This window comes from Nicotiana attenuata, unplaced genomic scaffold, assembly GCF_001879085.1.
Source record: "Nicotiana attenuata strain UT unplaced genomic scaffold, NIATTr2, whole genome shotgun sequence".
Lineage (NCBI taxonomy): Eukaryota > Viridiplantae > Streptophyta > Magnoliopsida > Solanales > Solanaceae > Nicotiana > Nicotiana attenuata.
This window is the reverse complement of record NW_017673884.1, coordinates 78,946-100,381: the sequence shown is the minus strand read 5'-3', so window position 1 is coordinate 100,381 and position 21,436 is coordinate 78,946. Positions and strand designations below refer to the sequence as shown.

At 38.3% G+C, this 21,436-nt stretch overlaps 1 protein-coding gene across 2 annotated transcripts; it reads right to left on the bottom strand.

The window, feature by feature from the left end:
• Window positions 1-108: 108 nt before the first annotated feature.
• LOC109217546 (ribose-phosphate pyrophosphokinase 4-like) lies at window positions 109-19,377 on the bottom strand. 2 transcript variants are annotated; one of them, XM_019381805.1, is made up of 7 exons: window positions 18,827-19,376; window positions 15,263-15,578; window positions 15,047-15,142; window positions 10,765-10,833; window positions 1,913-2,041; window positions 1,361-1,460; window positions 109-608 (listed from the first exon to the last, which is right to left on the bottom strand). In XM_019381805.1, exons 1-7 carry the CDS (start codon window positions 19,189-19,191, stop codon window positions 475-477), a joined length of 1,209 nt encoding a protein of 402 aa, XP_019237350.1. In that variant the 5' UTR covers window positions 19,192-19,376; the 3' UTR covers window positions 109-474. The 2 variants fall into 2 exon arrangements, with proteins under 2 accessions (XP_019237350.1, XP_019237351.1); XM_019381806.1 differs by lacking the exons at window positions 109-608; window positions 1,361-1,460 and adding an exon at window positions 1,541-1,690 and having other exon boundaries at window positions 18,827-19,377.
• Between the last annotated feature and the right edge of the window lie 2,059 nt (window positions 19,378-21,436).

The following is a 21,436-nucleotide window of genomic DNA, read 5'->3' as shown; positions in this document are numbered from 1 at the left end:
GGTAAGTTTGCAAAAGATAACCTAGAAATTAGGTAATTAAAGAGTAAAGATTCAAGTACCATGAAAATGTCATGGTAAGCACATGCAATATGCCAACAAATGATCCACTGACAAAATTGTTGCATGACTGGACTTCCTCCCCAATTCGAAAGTCGCAACACGTGTTGACGGCTAGAAATAACTGCATATCATGCAAGAAAGCAATTATATGAGAAAGAAAGGATCCATTTCTCGAGGTACATACTTTGAAAGAGTAGAAACATCTTAGTTATGCTACAATCGAAGTGTGCCTTTTTGAGAAGTAGATTAACTAAAAAAGTTGTGTCTAATCAAAATTCCTAGTTGACACACTTGAGTAGCACCAGTTATTGCGGTAGTGCTGCCTGGAAGAGCTCGCTTCTCCTTGCTTTCTCTATACATCTTGAATCAAAGGTGAATATAAAGAATGAAACAACAGCTTAGGAGGATCTGCAATTAAATCTGAAGTGCAGCTGCTATGGGAGCGGCGAGGCTCAGAACCTCAAATGGCTTTCTGTCTTTCACCTCCTTCACTGTTCGAGGGCATGAATCTGTGATCCAGAAGTAAGTCATCCCACTCTCCGGACTACCTGAAAAAGTTAAAAGGTAAACACGGATGAGAAAAATCAAAAGGAGGATAGACCAAAACTCAAGACAGACATTCAGAGTGCAGTTGTGCATTTCATTGAGAATTTTAAAACTTCTAGATATGCTAACAACTTTTAATATTAATTTGCTAAATGCAGACGAAATTTCAACCAACAAAGAGAAAAGATCATGCTGCAAACACACATGGTGCCTGAATGTGTTGTATTGCTGAATAACATCTACTACAGTTGCCAAATTTTATTAGTACATAATTTGTCCAATCTAACAACAACAAACCCATTATATTCCCACAAGTGGGGTCTGGGGAGGGTACTGTGTACGCAGACTTTATCCCCACCTTGTGAAGGTAGAGAGGTTGTTTCCGATAGACCCTCGGCTCAAGGAAAGATGAAACAACTATACAAGAAATTTTTCATGAAATGGATAGAGGCAATGCACAATTTAAACAGAAAAGGCCACCACTCGCCCAAAAGAACAGTAGAGGAAGATTTTGAAAAGAAGCACATTAAAGCATGGTAATTTAGCATTGTTTAGGGAAAAACCTGTTAAAAGATATAGGATTTTTTCCCAACAAGGGTACATGAAAGTCTAATAAATCAGAAGAGATCTCAAACGTGATGCCACACACTCGAGCCTTCTGCAAGGATTTTAAGGGCTTTGACATTTTGGCAGAAGCAATCTTATAGAAGGAAATTATTGCTACTAATATAAGAACCCGAGAACACATGCCTACCTCCTTTGTCGTGGTTAAAACGCTGCCATGATCTGTTTGGAAAAATTCCGTGGGTCACATAAGCACTTATTTTTTGAGCTCCATGTCTAGCCAACACTTTCTGCAAAAAGGCAGAGAATAGTTTTGCTACTTTAAATAACAAAAGAGAAAAAGTATATTTCAATATTCAAGTATGTCAACTCAATACAGCATGGTCAAATATTTTATACTTCTACTCTGCATCTAAGTATTTTTAAAAATGTGGATACTAACAATCAGGGTTGTTAAGAAGATACATGTGCTACTATGACCCTGTCCACATTTCATAATTTTCTCGTTGAGAAGACAACCCTTCAACAAGGAAAAAAAAGAAATCTAAATGAGTTTCTCCAGTTTTAGAGCATACAGAACTAACAACTATAAAGCAGTACCTTGAATTCATGGACCCAAGAATGGTACTTTCTGCACTTTGTTTCAGTTCTACCTTTTAAATGCTAGGATTTCATAACTTAATGCGAGGGGAAGTAAATTTGTTCAGATGTAACCAGCAGTCAGCACCATTAGCTTTCTCACCTGGCATTCTGTTAGGGTGCCACCTGATTGTACAAGATCATCCACTATCACCACATGACGTCCGGCAGGATCTCCCTCCTTAATCCGTACAATTCGTTGATCACCTTCCCTAACTTTAGCACAGACAATCTGATAATCAACCACAACAGGCCACATATAATGAGCAGTGCGAACGTGGTTCCAGATGTAAGGCAAATTGACGAGCAAAGATGTAGTCTTTCAGTAAGATGATAAAAAATCCAGCAGCTTGATTATTGAAGGACTCAACAATTTCTTAAGGAATAAACTATATTCAACCAAAACAAGTAGATGATGATGAGTTGATGACATGCACAGCCTGCCAAATCAGAAAACTAACACCCTGAATAGCATACGGTAGCGGTCAATGCAAATACAGACATGCGCGCAAACTTCGTAAGCTCACATACTGCACATTTTAAGAAGCTCATAACATAGCGGGATCCACTCCCCTCTTCCCTACCCCCTCCCCAAAGATAAAACATCAGTGAATCACCAATCATGCATTAAATCCCAAATCAGCTAGGGTTGGTATTTTCCCTCTTTATCTTTTATTTGTTTGGTAGGTAAGGGGCAGGGAGGGATCATTTTACAATGTTAGTCACTATGTACTTATTTAAGAAGTGGGGGAATGGGAAGGGTATCACCGCAAAATGAAACCCTAATTTGTGAAAAGGAGAAAGGCTCGATAACCCCAACTCTGGAGGAGTAAGTGCTCCAGAGTTGAATTCACCACACAATTCACGAAACCTGAGTACTAGTACGCTGAATTCAACACCTAAGTCAGCTGGTATGACGACTGGAGTAGTAAGCCCAGAAAATTCTACTGTAGCGAGAACGGTTGTTTCAAATGGTGAGGATCGGGAGATGCGTGGAGCTTTCACTCAAGAGGCTAAATCCAGCGCAAGCAAAATAGTTGTAAATGAAGGGCAGAGAGAGAAGAAACAACGTGATGCCATTCCAGTACCTCAGAAAAAGGTAGAACCGATCGATGGGAACGGAGAGAAAACATGGGCAAAATTGTTCTCTGGTAACAGGATGGCGGCAAGGGGAATGGACCTAGTATTTATTCCCTCTTTGATTCAGGATGGAATCAGGAAGGTACAATTGAAACAGGATGAAATGGAGATTGAGAATGAGAAATGGAAAAAGGCTATTACTCCATATGTAATTGGAGAATCTCCACCAATTGGTGCCATGGAGAGATTCATAGCCTCACAATGGAATTTCGCTGCTAAACCAAAGGGGTATTATCATAATGAGGGGTATTTTGACATACTTTTCAATACCATGGAGGACAAAAATGAGGTACTTTACTTAGGGCCACACACCATAAATAATAGGCCAGTAATCCTGAAATCGTGGTCTGCTGATTTCCTATGCCAGAGTGCTCATCGAAATGGACATTACGAAGGAGTTGCCTAAAAGCATTAGAGTGCAGGATCAAACTGGGAATTTGATGAGGTGGTAGAGTATGACTGTGTACCACAATACATCAAGTGTCTAATGGTTCTTCGTTTGAAATGCTGCCCATTTTTCACTGGAATGGTATACTGCCCTTCCTCTTATTTTTATATTCTTTATTCTTAGTTCTTATTGCCCTTCCCTTCAGTATTTTTTTTAGTATTTTTTTTAAAATTCCGCTTCACTTCAAAAAAAAGCAAGCGCTTCACTTCTCGCTTTAAGCGAAAAGGGGGTTGTCGCTTTTCCTCGCTTCACGCTCTTCACAACACTGGATAGGCCAGATTTCAACTATCATCCTAGCTGTGAGAAGTTGAACATACTACAACTAAGTATTGCAGATGATTTGCTCTTATTCTGCAGAGGTGACGTGATCTCCACTTAATTACTGTATGATTGCTTTTGTTAGATAGTTATGAAAATAAATCTAGTCCCACATGTAATAGGAGTAGAATATGTATTGTATATAGTTATAAATAGGGCTATCAAAAAACACTTAATAGAATATCAATAATATATTTTTCTCCCGTGCATTCTCGCATGGTATTAGAGCATTAATGAGAAACTTATCGATGTGCATCATTCCAACGACTTTGGGAAGAAAGACCTCGTCGCCGTTCAATTTTCCGGCGACTTAAAGAGGTTGTGCGCAACAAAGTCACTTTCGATTGGTGCTGTGCAATCGGGCTCAGGCAACCAAACCCCAGTCAACCCACCGGAAAACATCTTCCAATGGCCCTCACGCGCCGGAGAAATGAGAAATTTTCGGGCGAGATCTGACCCACGCACCGGCGCGTGAGGCCTATTCCGGCCAGATTTTGAAAAAATTTCTATTGAACAGTCTGGTCGCCTAGGAATTCCGAGCCTACCCATACCTTTTTCTTTTTATTTTGATCACTTTGAGATTTTTCCGGCAACTACACTGACTTTCCGGAGGCTACAATGATTTTTCCGACGAAGCTTCTTTTGGACAGATTACTCAAGAGGTTATTCCAAGTCTGTCTGTTCAAGTTTCATCAAATTTCGACAACCTTTTTATTTTCTGGCGAGTGAACCGTGCTTTCTCAAAAAAAAAAAAAAAAAGAGTTTTCTGATTTGGCATTTCAAGGTTAACCATACAACTTTTAGTCATGAATTTGAGAAATTGGTTGTAGAAAAATGGGATCCAATACTATGAATAGTTGGATGGTTTCTTTACCAGACTATATTGAGTTCCTTCACTACAAAGCATGTAAACATACATATTCAGAGATAGCTTCCCTTGTTTAAACACGTAATAGCGTGACTTGTGTCTCCCAATCTTCATCCTCTGAGCCTTGAGTCATTGATTCGGGTGCATCTGATCACATTTCTCGTAACAAATCTCACGTCACTACTATTTCATGTTCTCAATCTCTTCTAACAGTCACAATGGCCAACATGTCTCAAACCGTGGCAACTGGAATAGGTTAAGCAAGCCCACTTCCTTCCTTACCTTTAGATTCAGTTCTTTATGTACCTGGTAGTCCTTTTAATCTCACAACCGTTAGTCGCTTAGCCAAATCACTTAAATGCTTTGTTTTATTTCTTGATGACCTTGATTTTACACAAGAATGCAGTACGAGGCAGATCATTAGTACTGGGCGTGAATCAAATGGACTTTATTACCTTATCATTGCAAAATCACATGGACTCACATCTTATCTTCCTTCAACAACTCGTCCTGTTACTGGTTCACCAGATTTATTACATAAACAGTTGGGACATCCCAGTTTGTCAAAACTTCAAAAAATGGTACCTAGTTTATCTCACTTGTCCACTCTAGAGTGTGAGTCATGTCAGCTCGGTAAGCGTACTAGCTCCCATTTCCCTCGACGTCTTGATAATCGAGCAAAGTCACCTTTCACTTTAGTCCATTAAAATGTTTGGGGTCCTAGTCGGGTCAGTTCTACCTTGGGATTCTGCTACTTTTGTCAGTTTCATTAATGATTATTCCAGGCGCACTTGGATATTTTTTATGAAAAATTGATCTAAGTTATTTTTTATTTTTCAGACCTTCCACGCTGAAATTCAAAATCAATTTGGGGTTTATATCCACACATTTCATAGTGATAATGCCCTAGAGTATTTGTCTTCTCCATTTCAGCAGTTTATGGACTCTCATGGGGTTATTCATCAAACATCTTGTCCGTACAAATATCAACAAAATGGGATAGTTGAAAGAAAGAATAGACATCTTATTGAAACTGCACGTACCCTACTTATACAATTTCATGTTCCGTTGCGTTTTGGGGAATGCAGTTCGTACATCTTGTTATCTTATTAATCGTATGCAATCCTCAGCTATTCAGAATCAAGTTCCATTCACTGTCTTGTTTCCTCACTCACCTTTGTTCTCTCTTCCACCCGTGTCTTTGGAAGCACGTGTTTTGTTCGTAACCTTACTCCAGGAAAAGACAAGTTAGCTCATTGTGCTCTTAACTGCATATTTCTGGGTTACTCGAGAACGCAAAAGGGATATCGATGCTATTCACCTGACCTCCAACGGTACCTTATGTCTGCTGATGTTATCTTCTTCGAAGCCCAATCATACTTCACAGATCCAGGTAATCACTTAGATATTTCTGAGGTGCTACTAATTCCATCTTTTGGAGATTCAGTCACTACCTCCCATTCATCTTTCTCTGCATATCCAGCTCCACCACCTATAGCTCCAATTCCAACTCCACCACCTACAACTCCAGTTCCAATTCCACCACCTACAGCTCCACTACTCCTGACTTATCATCGTCGTCCGCGCCAAGCATCAGGCCTAGTTGATTCACGTCCTGCACTTGACCATGTTTCTAGTGTGGACTTGTCTCCTTATAGTCAACCGATTGCACTTCGGAAAGGTATATGGTCCATACTTAATCCTAATTCTCATTATGTCGGATTGAGTTACCATCGTTTGTCATCGCCCCATTATGCGTTTGTATCATTTTTGTCCTCTGTTTCCATTCCTAAGTCTACAGGTGAAGCACTGTCTAATCCAGGATGGCAATAGGCTATGATTGACGAAATGTCAGCTTTACATACCAGTGGTACTTGGGAGCTTGTTCCTCCTCCTTCGGGTAAATCTACTGTTGGTTGCAATGTCTTGGATAGCGTGCGGCGACAAATAGCAACGAGGGCCCGCTTCACTGAGGTGAGAGGCGCGCAGCGAAGCGCTCGCCTTTTTGATGTGAGGCGACAATTTATACAAAAAAATAAAATATTATATATATAACTAAAAACTCAATAACAATAATATATTAATAAATATATCAATTCACAATCTGCAATTAATTCTACTCTATAACTGAAAAAGGAGGAAATTTCAGGTTTAAAGTATTGAAGAAGTTCTCTGCCTCTGCCTCTGCCTCTGCCTCTGCCTCTGCAAAAACAAGGTGCAGTACTGCTGCTCAATAAAAAACAGAGCAACAAAAAAAAAAAAAGAAGAGAAGACCAGAAGAAGAAAGAAGAAGAACCGAAAAAAAACAGAGCATAAACAGATTCTCTATCCTTTTTTTGTTGCACTGTTGCTCGACAAAAAATAGAGCAAAAAGAATAGAAAGAAGAAGAGAAGATCAGAAGAAAAGAAAAATGAAAAAAGAAAAACAGAGCATCAGACAGACTCTCTGTCCTGCACTGTTGCTCAACAAAAAACAGAGCAAAAAAATAGAAAGAAGAAGAGAAGAAGAAGGAAAAGGAAGAAAGAAAGAGAGGAGAAAGAAGAAGAGAAGTTTACCTGGGCTTGGTGGACTTGGGTGCTCTGTTGTTTGAAGGTTGAAGAAGAAAGAAACGTATTCTTATTTCTTCGCAAGCCCTAATGTTTTAAGCCCTAATCTGCGCCATATTCTTTCTTTTTTTCAAAAGGCGACGCCATAGCTCGCCTCTCGCTACACAAGCCGAGGCGCTCGCCTTTTACAATCGCAACGCTACAGAGGCAAAATAGTGCAGGTTGCTCGCCTCGCCTCGCCTCACGCTAATAGCGCTGAGGCGAGCGCTATTTATAACACTTGGTTGGTTGTCGTTGGGTGTATGCAGTCAGGTTTGGTCCAGATGGCCAAGTTGATCGACTTAAGGTTTGTCTCGTTGCCAAAGAGTATACCCAAATATTTGGGCTCGATTACAGTGATATTTTTCTCCCGTGGCTAAAATAGCATCAGTTCGCCTTTTTCTATCCATGACTCTTGTTCACCATTGGCCTCTATCAGTTGGACATTAAGAATGATTTTCTTCACGGTGACCTTGAGGATGAGGTTTATATAGAACAGCCACCTAGTTTTGTTGCTCAGGGACTGGACCTCTAGATGTAGCACTGGATGTAAGAAAAAACTCGACTGCCAAAGCAGGGAATTTAGTGGCCTTGTATGTCGGTTGCGCCGGTCCCTCTATGGTTAAAGAAGTCTCCTCGAGCCTGGTTTGGTAAGTTCAACACAGTTATTCAGGAGTTTGACATGACTCAGAGTGAAGTCGATCACTTTGTGTTTTATTAGCATTCTACTTCAAATCTTAGTATTTATCTGGTGGTTTATGTTGATGATATTGTTATTACCGGCAATGATCAGGATGGTATTACTAAGTTGAAGCAACATCTCTTTCAGCACTTTCAAACTAAGGATTTGGGCAAATTAAAGTATTTTCCGAGTATTGAGGTCACTCAATCTAGCTCAGGTATTGTGATCACACAACGGAAGTATGCCTTAGACATTCTTGAGGAGACAAGAATGACAGGTTGTAGACCAGTTAACACTCCTATGGATCCGAATTCTAAACTTCTACCAGGAATGGGGAAGCCGCTTAGCGATCCTGCAAGATATAGGCAACTGGTTGGTAAATTAAATTGCCTCACAGTAACTAGACCTGACATTTCCTTTCACGTGAGTGTGGTGAGTCAGTTTATGGATTCTTGTCCGCATTCTTCGATATATAAAATCAGCTCCAGGCAAAGGATTATTGTTTGAAGATAGAGGCCATGAGCCAATTGTTGGGTATTCAAATGTTGACTGGGCAGGATCACCTTCTGATAGACGTTCTACGTCTGGATATTGGGTTTAACAGGAGGTAATTTGGTGTCTTGGAAGAGCAAGAAACAAAATGTGGTTGCTCGGTCTAGTGCAGAAGCAGAATATCGAGCAATGATTGTGGCAACATGTAACCTAGTTTGGATCAAACATTTGCTTAAGGAGTTGAAATTCGGTGAGATCAGCAAGATGGAACTTGTGTGTGATAATCAAGTTGCCCTTCATATTGCATCAAATCCGGTGTTCCATGAAAGAACTAAACACATTGAGATTGATTATCACTTCATCAGAGAAAAGATACTCTCAGGACATAATGCTACAAAGTTTGTGAAATTAAATGATCAGCTTGCATATATTTTCACCAAATCCCTCACCGGTCCTCGTATTAGTTACATATGTAACAAGCTCGGTACATATGATTTGTATGCACCGGCTTGAGGGGAGTGTTAGATAGTTATGAAAATAACCCTAGTCCCACATGGAATAGGAGTAAAATATGTATTGTGTATAGTTATACATAGGGCTGTTGTAAAACACTTAATAGAATATCAGTAACAGATTTTTCTTCCGTGCATTCTCACAGCTTTGAACAATTTCCCATATCATCAGGCGTGATAGCAAACCAAGACAAAAGTTGTTACCTATTTTGGAGGGATTCCATTAGATATACAGCTGCTGATTACACAAAGCCTGGGTTCTCTGTAAGTTCTCTACCTTTTTTAGATACCTAGGGGTGCCTCTAAGTACAAAAAGATTATCGGTGGCTCAATGTCAACCTCTGTCAGACAAGATGCTTGCAAAGGTGAACCATTGGACAGCAAAATTCCTGTCGTATGCGGGAAGGTTGCAATTGATTAAGAGTGTTATGATAGCCATCCAATCAGTTTGGTCACAAATATTTCCATTAATTAAGAAGATAATTTTGAAGTTTGAAACTATTTGTAAAAGATTTCTTTGGACGGGTGAATCTGAAGGCAACAAGAAGGCATTGGTGGCTTGGGAGAAGTTGTGTTGGCCCAAGTCTGCAGGATGGCTGAACATCACTGACATACTAAGATGGAATAAAGCAGCAGTCCTAAAGCACCTACGGAATCTATGTAAGGAGGAAGATAGATTATGGATACAATGGATGCATACATATTACATAAAGAAAGGTGTGGTATGGAATACATATGCCAAGCAAGCTTCATGGTGAACTCAAAAAAGACCTAAGTGCTGCAAAGTACCTAACAGAAGCAAATATAAGAGTGGAGGATATTTTGAATGCAGGAAGCTATTGCATTAGAGACATCTATAACAAACTTAGAGGAGACTTTCCTGAAGTTGAGTGGAGGAAGCTGATGTGCAACAATCAGAGTAGTCCTAAGTGGATCTTTATACTATACATAGCATTACAGGGCAGGTTATACACCAGAGACAGGCTTATCAAATGGGGCTTATTAAGATTAACCAATCCATTTTGTTCATTATGTGAAGGAGGAGCGAAGGACCATGAACACTTATTTTTCAAGTGCAGCTACTCAACAGCAATATGGAGAAAGCTGCTGTACTGGATAGGAATCAATAGGGATGGACAAGGTTGGACTGAGGAGATCAGCTGGGCTACAAAATATGCATCAGGAAGACAACCATTAGCAGCAGTGTAAAGAATGGCCTTCACTAGTGCTGCCTATCATATATGGCAGGAGAGAAATGGGAGAACTTTCCGTATGAAGAAGAGGAACAGTGATGATATTGTTAGAGCAATAGTTCAAGAGATTCATTGTCGAGGAAGTATGAGTCCCAGACTGGCCAAACAACTGCAGGAGCTAAACTTTTATCCCTAGCTAGTTTGTTTCACATTTGAATTAGGAGTATTGGTGCTGTTTAGTTTAAGATGTCCTTAGAGTTGGGGCTATATGTCCAACTTTAGTATGAAAGCTATATGGTTTTGTTTTATACTTGTACACATTTCTCTGGTAATAAAAGTTTTCTAATTACCAAAAAAAAGGAGTGGTTTATGGCCTTCATCTTTGGGCCACAGGTACTCGAGCACATTTATAAAAGTCAATAATCCTATTTGCAATCCGTAAAATACAATTTGTACTTATTTAAGGGGGTTATGACAACTTTGAGCATAGGTACTAAAGGGCATTTAGAAAGGTCAAAAGTCCTACTTGCAATTTGTAACATACAAGTGCATAACGAAGAAACTGAAGATACGAGACAATAAAAAGGGGAACTATAATTCAATCCCATATTAGAACATACAGTAGCAAGTTTACAAGCATAAAAGTATGAATATAAATGTATGATGACCATGCTGATGGAGTTACTTTGAGCAAAAAACTAGTTTTGAAGGAATACCATTGGAAAATGCTGAAGCTGCTTGTGAAAACGTTTCCATGCACCATCATCAGGAAAAGCTATAGATATCTACAGAAAGCAACAGGACGCTGATTATTAGCAGGAAAAAATAGTTAACCATTGACCACTTCCATTATTTCAATCTGTGAGAAAGCACGGGAGAAAATATATTATTGATGTATATTCATATGTTACAATGAGCCCTATATATATACACACATAACATGTCCTACTCCTAATATATATTGGATTAGGGTTATTTATTTACTCCTATTTACATGACTATTCTAACACTCCCCCTCAAGCTGGTGCATATAAATCATATGTACCGAGCTTGTTACATATGTAGTTAATACGAGGACCAGTGAGGGACTTGGTGAAAATATCTGCAAGCTGATCATTCGACTTCACAAACTTTGTAGCAATATCTCCCGAGAGTATCTTTTCTCTAACAAAGTGACAGTCAATCTCAATGTGTTTAGTTCTCTCATGGAACACTGGATTTGACGCAATATGAAGAGCAGCTTGATTATCACACACAAGTCCCATCTGACTAATCTCACCAAATTTCAACTCCTTGAGCAACTGTTTGATCCAAATTAGCTCACATGTCGCCATAGCCATCGCTCGATATTCTGCTTCTGCACTAGACCGAGCAACCACATTCTGTTTCTTGCTCTTCCAGGACACCAAATTTCCTCCTACCAAGACACAATATCCAGACGTAGAACGTCTATCAGAAGGTGATCCTGCCCAATCAGCATCTGAGTATCCAACGATCTGCTCATGGCCTCGACCCTCAAACAATAAACCTTTGCCTGGAGCTGATTTTATATACCGAAGAATGCGAACAACTGCATCCCAATGACTATCACACGGAGAATCCATAAACTGACTCACAACACTCACAGAAAAGGAAATGTCAGGTCTTGTCACTGTAAGGTAATTTAATTTACCAACCAACCGTCTATATCTTGCAGGATCGCTAAGAGGCTCCCCCTGTCCTGGCATAAGTTTAGAATTCGGATCCATCGGAGTGTCAACCGGTCTACAACCTGTCATTCCTGTCTCTTCAAGAATATCTAAGGCATACTTTCGTTGTGAGATCACAACACCTGAGCTAGACTGAGCGACCTCAATACCCAGAAAATACTTTAGTTTGCCCAGATCCTTAGTCTGAAAGTGTTGCAAGAGATGTTGCTTCAATTTAGTAATACCATCCTGGTCATTGCCGGTAATAACAATGTCGTCAACATAGACCACCAGATAAATACAGAGACTCGAGGCAGAATGCCGATAGAATACAGAGTGATCAGCTTCACTCTGAATCATGCCAAATTCTCGAATAACTGTGCTGAACTTACCAAACCAGGCTCGAGGAGACTGCTTTAGACCATAAAGTGACCGACGCAAGCGACATACAAGGCCACGAGACTCCCCCTGAGCAACAAACCCAGGTGGTTGCTCCATATAAACTTCATCCTCAAGGTCACCGTGTAAAAAAGCATTCTTAATGTCCAGCTGATAGAGGGGCCAATGGCGAACAGCAGCCATGGATAGAAAAAGGCGGACTGATGCTATCTTAGCCACAGGAGAGAAGGTATCACTGTAATCGAGCCCAAATATCTGAGTATATCCTTTGGCAACAAGACGAGCCTTAAGACGATCAACCTTACCATCCGGACCAACCTTGACTGCATACACCCAACGACAACCAACAGTAGATTTACCTGAAGGAAGAGGGACGAGCTCCCAAGTACCACTCGTATGTAAAGCAGACATCTCGTCAATCATAGCCTGTCGCCATCCTGGATGAGACAATGCTTCACCTGTAGACTTAGGGATGGAAACAGAGGACAAAGAAGATAGAAAAGCATAATAGGGTGATGACAAACGATGATAACTCAAACCGACATAATGGGGATTAGGATTAAGGGTGGCCCGTATACCTTTCCGAAGTGCAATCGGTTGATTAAGAGGAGACAAGTCCGCAGTATTAGCAGGGTCAGGTGCAGGACGTGAATCAGCTGGACCTGATGCTGGGCGCGGACGACGATGATATGTCAAAAGTGGTGTTCCTGTGGCAGGGATTCTAGGAGGAGCCACACTAGACTCCTCAACGGCTGGAATGGATAAGACTTCTATAGCGGAAGGTGAAGGAGGAGCTATAGGAGACTCGGGTAAGACTTCTGTGGCGGAAGGTGAAGGAGGAGCTATAGTAGACTCCTTAAAGGTCGGTATAGGTAAGACCTCAGATATATCAAGGGGGTCAGAAAGGTCAGAAGAGGTAAAGAAAGGTTTAGACTCAAAAAATGTGACATCAGAGGACATAAAGTACCGACGAAGATCAAGTGAGTAACAACGATATCCCTTCTGAACACGAGAATAACCAAGGAAGACACACTTGAGAGCACGAGGAGCTAACTTATCTTTCCCAGGGGCTAGGTTATGAACGAAACAAGTGCTCCCAAAAACACGAGGGGGAACAGAGTATACAGGTGATTGGGGAAACAATACTGCATACGGTATCTGATTCTGGATGGGAGAGGAAGGCATCCGATTAACTAAATAACAAGCTGTGAGAACTGCATCGCCCCAAAAACGCAGCGGAACATGAGATTCAATGAGAAGTGTGCGAGCAGTCTCAATGATGTGCCTATTTTTTCTCTCTGCAACCCCATTTTGCTGAGGGGTATAAGGACAAGAGGTCTGATGAATAATTCCTTGAGAAGTCATAAATTGCTGAAATGGAGAGGATAAATATTCTAAGGCATTATCACTGCGAAAAGTGCGAATGGAGACACCAAATTGATTTTTAATTTCAGCACAAAAATTCTGGAATATAGAAAACAATTCTGGAATATAGAAAATTCCGGTGGGGTTTACTGGGGTTTGGTCGCCGGAGCCTTGGGAACCCTGTGGTGGTGTTGGTTTTTGCACAACACTGATAATTAGTGACTTTGACGCAATTAGTCACTTAGGTCACCGGAAAATTGCACGGTGACTGAGTTGTTTCTTCCCGGATATCGTTGGAATGACGCACAACGATAAATTTCTCACGGTTGCTCTGATACCATGTGAGAAAGCACGGGAGAAAATATATTATTGATGTATATTCATATGTTACAATGAGCCCTATATATATACACACATAACATGTCCTACTCCTAATATATATTGGATTAGGGTTATTTATTTACTCCTATTTACATGACTATTCTAACACAATCGTACAAGTAGTAAGTGAAAACACGGCATCCTGCAATGTCACAAGCACATTATGCGATCTACAAATTTTAGGACCAAAAAGACCGTTACATTTCCTTTTTAATTTTTCTTCATGTAATGGGAATAGCACCCCAGAGGAATTCATTTCCTTTTTATTTTTGTTCATGTAATGGGAAAAGCAACCCAAAGGAATTCATTAATTTTAAAACCATAGTGTAGACTCATCTTTCATAACTAGTTCATGCTTGAATTCTGAACTGTTGAATCTAAGCACGAGTTTGGAAAAAATAACTATAGGCTCTGGTTATTGGAAAGCAGTACTAATACAAATTCATTCTGTTTATAAGCACATCGGAATAGAACATAAACCAAACAGTACATCTGTATGAGAGCAAATCTTTGAAGACTCTGAACTGGACATCAAAACTAGAAGAACTCTTAAGAAGCTTTACTAATTCCACGTGTATGGCCTAGCAACAATCAAGCTCAAATAACTACAGAGCAGGACTCAAATCCCATCAGAGGTGAAAATGATAGTGATTTCTTTCCATCTGTCTAAGTTTTGATGGACAAAGTTAATCGGAATATGTGCTAGTGGGAGCTAGCAGGTGTCCAGTGCATTAGTTGAGGTGTGGGGAAATTGGCCCGGACACCACAGTTACCATAAAGGAAAAAAAAACAGCTATTAAGCTTGACGTAGCTTATCTGCCAGAGAAGATGCTTTGATTCTTATTACACTCATTTTTATTAAAGAATACCGAGTCACATCCACCCAGTTTTACCCATCAGAGGTTGGGCTGAAGGGATAAAAACATTTAGCTTAAAGAGACGAGAAGTTTACTTGTTTCAATATCCTCACGATCCCTCCGCTTTATGTGCTATAAGATTCATCAACATGTTAGTTTACTGGAGTTCCTCAAAATCAGATTTTGCAAAGAAAACAAATAAATTCGGAAGAGAAACACCGCTATTTCCAGCATCGGAATGTCAAACATATGATTAACTTGTTTATGTTACCTCATACCACGATAAAAGGAAAGGAAAAAAAACTTACATTGTCAGAGTCAGGGAGTTGTTGTAGCCTATTCAGAAGCAACGGGATCCCGCTCTCGAAGCATGGTAGTATATTGTCTCCAAAGTAGAACCTCTCCTGTAATCAAAGAAGTCACATAAACAAGCGTCAGCTTAAGATTACAATGACATATAAGATAGAAAATGACCAGTATAAAAAACATCAGGTTTTTCAGGAAGGCATGAATTTGGTATACACCTGCAAGGCATGGATATCAAAGGTAACTAAACTAGTTGGTCCTCCTCGAGGAACTGGGATGTTTGACAAAATCCTGGCAAGCGTAAAAGCTGTGGCAACATCACCTTCATCCTCCATACGCTCAGATGTGCCGGTTGGGAAGAACGGAAGGACAAGTGTGAATGAGGAAACGAAGAGCTTGGGCAATGCATAAATAACTGATAATTGCTCAAAAATCACTCCAGGAGAACTAAATGAAGCCAGGAAAGCTGCATGCTGTCCACGGATGCCATGAGCATTAGATATGAATAGGTTTGGGAATCCATCTTCAAAAGTCCTGAATTTATTTAGACCAATGTTGTCAAAGGCGAAAAGCTCTAAAAAGCATTCTAGGTCAGTTGGGGCTTTAAGTGATCTTTAGTTTAAAAAGGCGCAATGCAAGAAAAAAATAAAAATATGCTCCCTCCATTTCAATTTATGTGAATCCATTTGACTGGGCACGGAGTTTAAGATAAGAGAGAAGACTTTTGAACTTGTGGTGTAAAATGAGGCACATATATTTTGTGTAGCTATAAATCATTGCATAGAGGTAAATTGTTTCCAAATACAAAAAGGGTCATTCTTTTTGGCACGGACTAAAAAGGAAATAGGTTCACATAATTGAAACGGATGGAGAATATGTAATTAAGAGAAAAGTAACAAATTCATTCATATTGTTTTCCTTAACAACTAATATACTTATTTGCCGATTAGATTTATAGTCTAGCATTATTCCATTCGAGATAGAACTCTTGGGCAATAAGGGGCAAGTCTTGGTACCTTGCCTACGCTAAAGCCAGCTTAAGTGAGGTGAAGCGCACTCCTTGAGCTTCTCTGAGCTTCAGTGCTTAAGCGCGCCTTAAATGAGCCTTTGACAACACTGATTTAGACCAAATCAATTTTGCAAAATAATACAATAAATAGTACTTGTGGTCCTCTTACTCAATTAAGTTATGTTCCTTAATAACGCAGCAAGTATAGGGGTCAGAAAATCCAATTAATTCTACGCTCTCACTCATTTTACTTAAATTCGATTTAAATTTGTTATCCAAGTCTAGATAACATAAATATCTGATCAAACTATTAGTTTAAAATTATTTTGACAAGCATGTTTCTATGGCGCCAAGAAGGGAACTTTGATCTCATCGTAAGCAGGTAAAACTCCAATTTCCAATGTATACCCTTGTGGACCTATTAACCAGAATGAATTTGGTACTTCTTTTGCCCCATTTGATGTGACATTGAACTTAACACATTAGTTTCATTTGTATATTACACAAAAGAAAGAGTGGAATAAAAAATTAGCTAAATAGTTAAAAGTTCTGGTTCAGTATACAACCCTTAATAAAAGCTAGCAATTTCCCCTTTTTATTTCTTCTCGGTCTTCCACCTCATCTACGCTCATTAATTAGTTATAAATTACTCGTTCTGTCCCAATTTATATGACACTTCCCATCTTGGGACATCCCAAATCGTTCAATAGCATTATTCCTTCATCCTGATTAATACCACAAGTGGTGTATGGGGAGGGTAGCGTACATACCCCTACCTGGCGAAGGTCTTTACAACCTTCACAAACTTTCAAGAATTTAAATTCTTTGATATGGTGTTTTATTTATCAAACTGACTTTTATCCATAAATTCAATGTTTTTTCCCACAATCACTAAGTTATTATACAAGTAAAAAAAAATACGTTTAACTCCATACTTAATCAAATACAGCCATAAAAAAATGGAACTGTGAATTTTTTTTTTAAAAAAATAACATATCACTACTTAATATGATTAGTTAAAATATATTTAAATTCTACTAATTCATAAAAATTACTTCTCTATCCCAATTTGTGTGATATTCTTTTCTATTTTGTCTGTCCAAAAAAAATACTCCCTAGTCCCTACATTAGCTTTTAGTTGTCCACTTTTGACTTTGCACTCCCCTTAAGAACTTAAGAAAAAATAAATGAAGTACATATTTTACAATTTTACCCATAATAATAAGGGAAAATGGTCATCTATATCCCTCTACTTTTTAATATTGTTTATATCTGACCTCCGTTATACTTTGTGTGCAAATATACCCCTACCGTTAACAAACTTATCACAAATACCCCTAACCCTAAAGAAACCTCCATCATCACCAACTGCCACCATTCCAATCTTATTCTCCATTCCCTCATCCGTTCACCACCAATATCTCCACCGTCTGACCAGCTAAAATGATGAACCACCATTATCTTCACGTCCAACCTCCATCATTTTAGATTGTTAGGCTCACCTCAAGCATTAACTTAATCTTCAAAAAAAGGGTAAAAATCACCGTTTCCTTTTCACCATATCCACCACTATTATTCCGCCCTTCACTGCCTAATGTAAACACAGTTAGACCTATATCTTCAACCCACAAGAGAGAAACTCGACCACCCTCTTCATAAATTTTGAGATCCGTAGTCGAGAACACTGCCAACAACCTTCCTTTGGTGGGTCTTCTCAAATTCAAAATATCCTCCGATGTTGTACGCTATTAACTAAACATTGAATTTGAATCCAACGCAAATGAAATTTTCGCGGATGTTGATACTTTGGAGCAATTAAATTGTTACAATTTTGTAGCACTAGAAATATTGGGACAATTAGAAACAAGCAGTGAAAAATATCATACTCACTAATAATTCCTTCAATCTCATTTCTCTCTTGAAATTGAGAAAAAAAATAACATTCTTTGATGTTCATTAATGTTCCATTTTGCTTATCTTGCAAAAAAATTTTATGGTTGTTTTGCAAATTTGGTGGTCTGCACTGATCTTTTATATTTTGGGTGTATAGAGTTTTGAAATTTATAATTGTCTAAGAGTTTAGCTTCTTATTTGGACTGAATTGATAATTAGTATTTTCTAGCTAAATATATGGGTTGAAATATGAAGCTGAGGTGAAGAAGGAAGTTATTGGATTATGGAGAAGAAGATTGGAGGGGCGGCAGTTGGTGATGATGGAGGTTCCGTTAGGGTTAGGGGTATTTGTGATAAGTTTGTTAACGGTAGGGGTATATTTGCACGCAAGTATAACGGAGGTTAAATATAAATAATATTCAAAAGTAGAGGGTCATACATGACCCTTTTTCCCTAATAATAATAGCATTTCAAAAAGTCTTGGAAGTAATTTGGGGAATTAGTAGTTAATGATAAGGGTAAAACACAGAAAAAAGATTGTCTTTCTCTTGATTACTAAAATGGACAATTAAAAGTGAAAATATATTTTTAGTATAGTGGGCAAATAAAAATAAACTAAAATAATTAAGTAAAAATGAAAATATATTTTTAGTATAGTGGACAAATAAAAATAAACGGAGTAATTTAACTTTAAACTTTCAATTTTACCCTCAATGACTAGTATGTCTATAACTTATTTTAGATCACAAGTTTCAAAAGTATTTTTCTTAAACTTCGTGCCTGGTCAAACAACATAGTAGAAGGAGGGAGTATAAAAGATAATTTTACTAAGAAAACAATGTTGAATAAATAAATAAATAAGGAGTTGGGCGAATCTTACCTCCAAGTGATACTACGGAGCTCAATGGCATCAGATTGAGAAGCAATTCGCTCAGCAAGATCTTTCATCTCATCGCAATAGAATAAGCAAACTCTTTTCGAATGCTTACCAGCAGGACCCAAAGCAGCAGCTGCAGACATTGGGATTGAAGGAGGTTTCAGAATAATATGAATTGGATCAGTCGCTGATACACAACCCACCGTCCACCTTTGGTTACTCTCAAATTCACATCGAATGGAAAAATCCTTATTACGCTTGAAGGATCGCGAGAGGATAAAAGTGGAATTATGGAATTTGTCAAGAGTTTTTGAGCAATGTGAAGAGAAGACGGGCGGCAACGGCGACGGCGGAGTTGTGGCTGACATGGGGTGGAAGTGTGTCAGTGTTAACGGGTTGCGTAAGGATGGAGGTATGCCTTGTCGTCCGCCGCGTGTGCGACGGAACTAAAGAGGACTATTAGAATTGCGGCTAGAGCTGGCAGCACTCTTGTGTTGTAAGGAAACAAAATATAAAAACACTTTCACTCGGACCAAGCTACATTAACTTACACTCTGCATATATACTCCTATATATATGGTTTAGGACATTAGGTTCCATATACGGATGTTGTAACAAATATTTATGTAATTTGGAAAAAAAAACCAAATATTTATGTAATCAAGTCTCATAAAAATAAATATCAACCGATAATTTAATAAACATATAATTATCATACTTACTCAAATTACACTATATCACTAATAAAATTCTTTCCATTATTTTCGTATATAACTTAGATTCTGATCATATATATAATATAAGTTATACATATTGCAATTATCCGTATTCTAATATGCAAAAACAAGTGAGTTATACCAATTAATAGGATCATAAAAATTTATTTTTAATTGCATAATATGTAAAATGATGTGTAAATTCTTTTTTGGCAAGCAACACATAACCTACACCGATAAATTAACTAGTTATAGGTTAGGCACGTTGCGCGTGTAATCTATCTCGGAAACTATAATTTTTTTTTAAGAATTACAAAAATATTATATTTAAATTATATTCAAAATTTAAAAAGCCGAACGATATTTTGTAATGCGCTTTGCATATGTACATATATCAAGTATACAATTAAAATATATTATTAAATAATATATTTGAGTATAATATAAAATTGAAAAGGTATGAGTTCTTGAAAATCATTAATATTGATTGTATTTAGATAGATCAATAAAGAAAGAAATTCTGTCATGCAGAAATCCTCAGTCATATATTACAAACACTGATAGGAGAAAATTATAAAATAAAATATTAATGTAAATATAAATCAAAACAACACTTGCATTTAACCAAAATTTTAATCAACCCATAGCTTCTTACTTTGCGTCTCACAAGAATGCCATAATTAATTAAAATTACAAGAGATATAGTTCATCATTAATGTAACGATTCAAGCGGTCGTTTTGTATATTTGAGCCATGTTTTCCCCATTTGATGCTTCTTATATGCTTGGTTATTATTTTGTGACTTGCGAGGATGGTTGGTATGGTTCTGGGAAGATATTGGAGTGAATTGGAACACTTAGTTCCTTTGTTGTAAGATTAAGTTATAAGAGTTGATCAAGATTTTATTTTTGTGTAAACAATCTCGGTTTACTGATTTGATGATTCCAATAGGTTTGTATGGTGATTGTGGACTTAGGCGTATATTCGAATTTGGAGGTTCCTAGGATATTATGACGCTATTTTATCGAAAGTTGGTAATTTGATGGTTTAGAGAGTTCCTAAGTTTGACAGGGGGTTGACTTGATGATATCGAATTCTGATTATTATTTTGAAAGCTGGAATAGGTTCATTTTATCATTCGGGCGTGTGTGCGAAGTTTGGTTGTAATTCGAATATGTTAGGTTTGAATACGCTTGGTTTGAAGTTTGAAGGTTCTTAAACTTAAGAGAAGTTCAATTTGTATTTTAGCCTTTGATTCATTGTTGTGATATTATCGTATGTGTTTGGAGGCTTTGGATAGGTCCAGATAGTATTTATAATTGGTGTGATTTGACGAGGTTCTGGGTGGTTTCGTGTGATTTTGGACCACCCGGAGCATTTTGGAAGTTGCAAATTTTTGATGGGGTCAGATCCTTCTCGAAATCGCGGAGGTTGGATCGTGATCACGGAGGGAAGCTTGGTGCTGGACAGGTTGTGCTTCACGTTCGCGACTGGGGTTTCGCATTTTGCATTGGATTGTGGCTGAATGGTCTCCATGTTTGATTGTCTTCTCTTTATGATACATGTGAAAACCTTTGTATGACTAAATGAGCTTATCCTTTCATGCTAGAGATCATATTTTAAATTTTTTTAAGCTCCTAATTAGCCAAGATGAATGTCTATGGAATTTTTTTATACTCGTCGTCATATCTTTTATCCTGAACACGGATCTGCACCTTACTATTTTCATGTCCTTGTGCCCCTTAATGATGAATTGTGATACTATGTCTTATGATGATATGTTGTTATTTGTGTTGTCATGATTATGGCATGTAGAAATGTTGGGTGCGAATATTGTTATTATGATAATATGTGGGAACAAGGGTAGCAATGTGGAGTATAAAGATGACATTCAATT

Bases quoted from the DNA above. Each gene is read 5' to 3' on its own strand.
- LOC109217546 (XM_019381805.1), bottom strand. From the start codon at position 19,191: ATGTCAGCCACAACTCCGCCGTCGCCGTTGCCGCCCGTCTTCTCTTCA. The intron at 15,143-15,262 runs GTGTATACCAAA...CTTTGATTACAG, and splicing joins TTGATATCCATGCCTTGCAG to GAGAGGTTCTACTTTGGAGA. The intron at 609-1,360 runs GTAGGCATGTGT...TAACTTTTTCAG, and splicing joins TTTTAACCACGACAAAGGAG to GTAGTCCGGAGAGTGGGATG.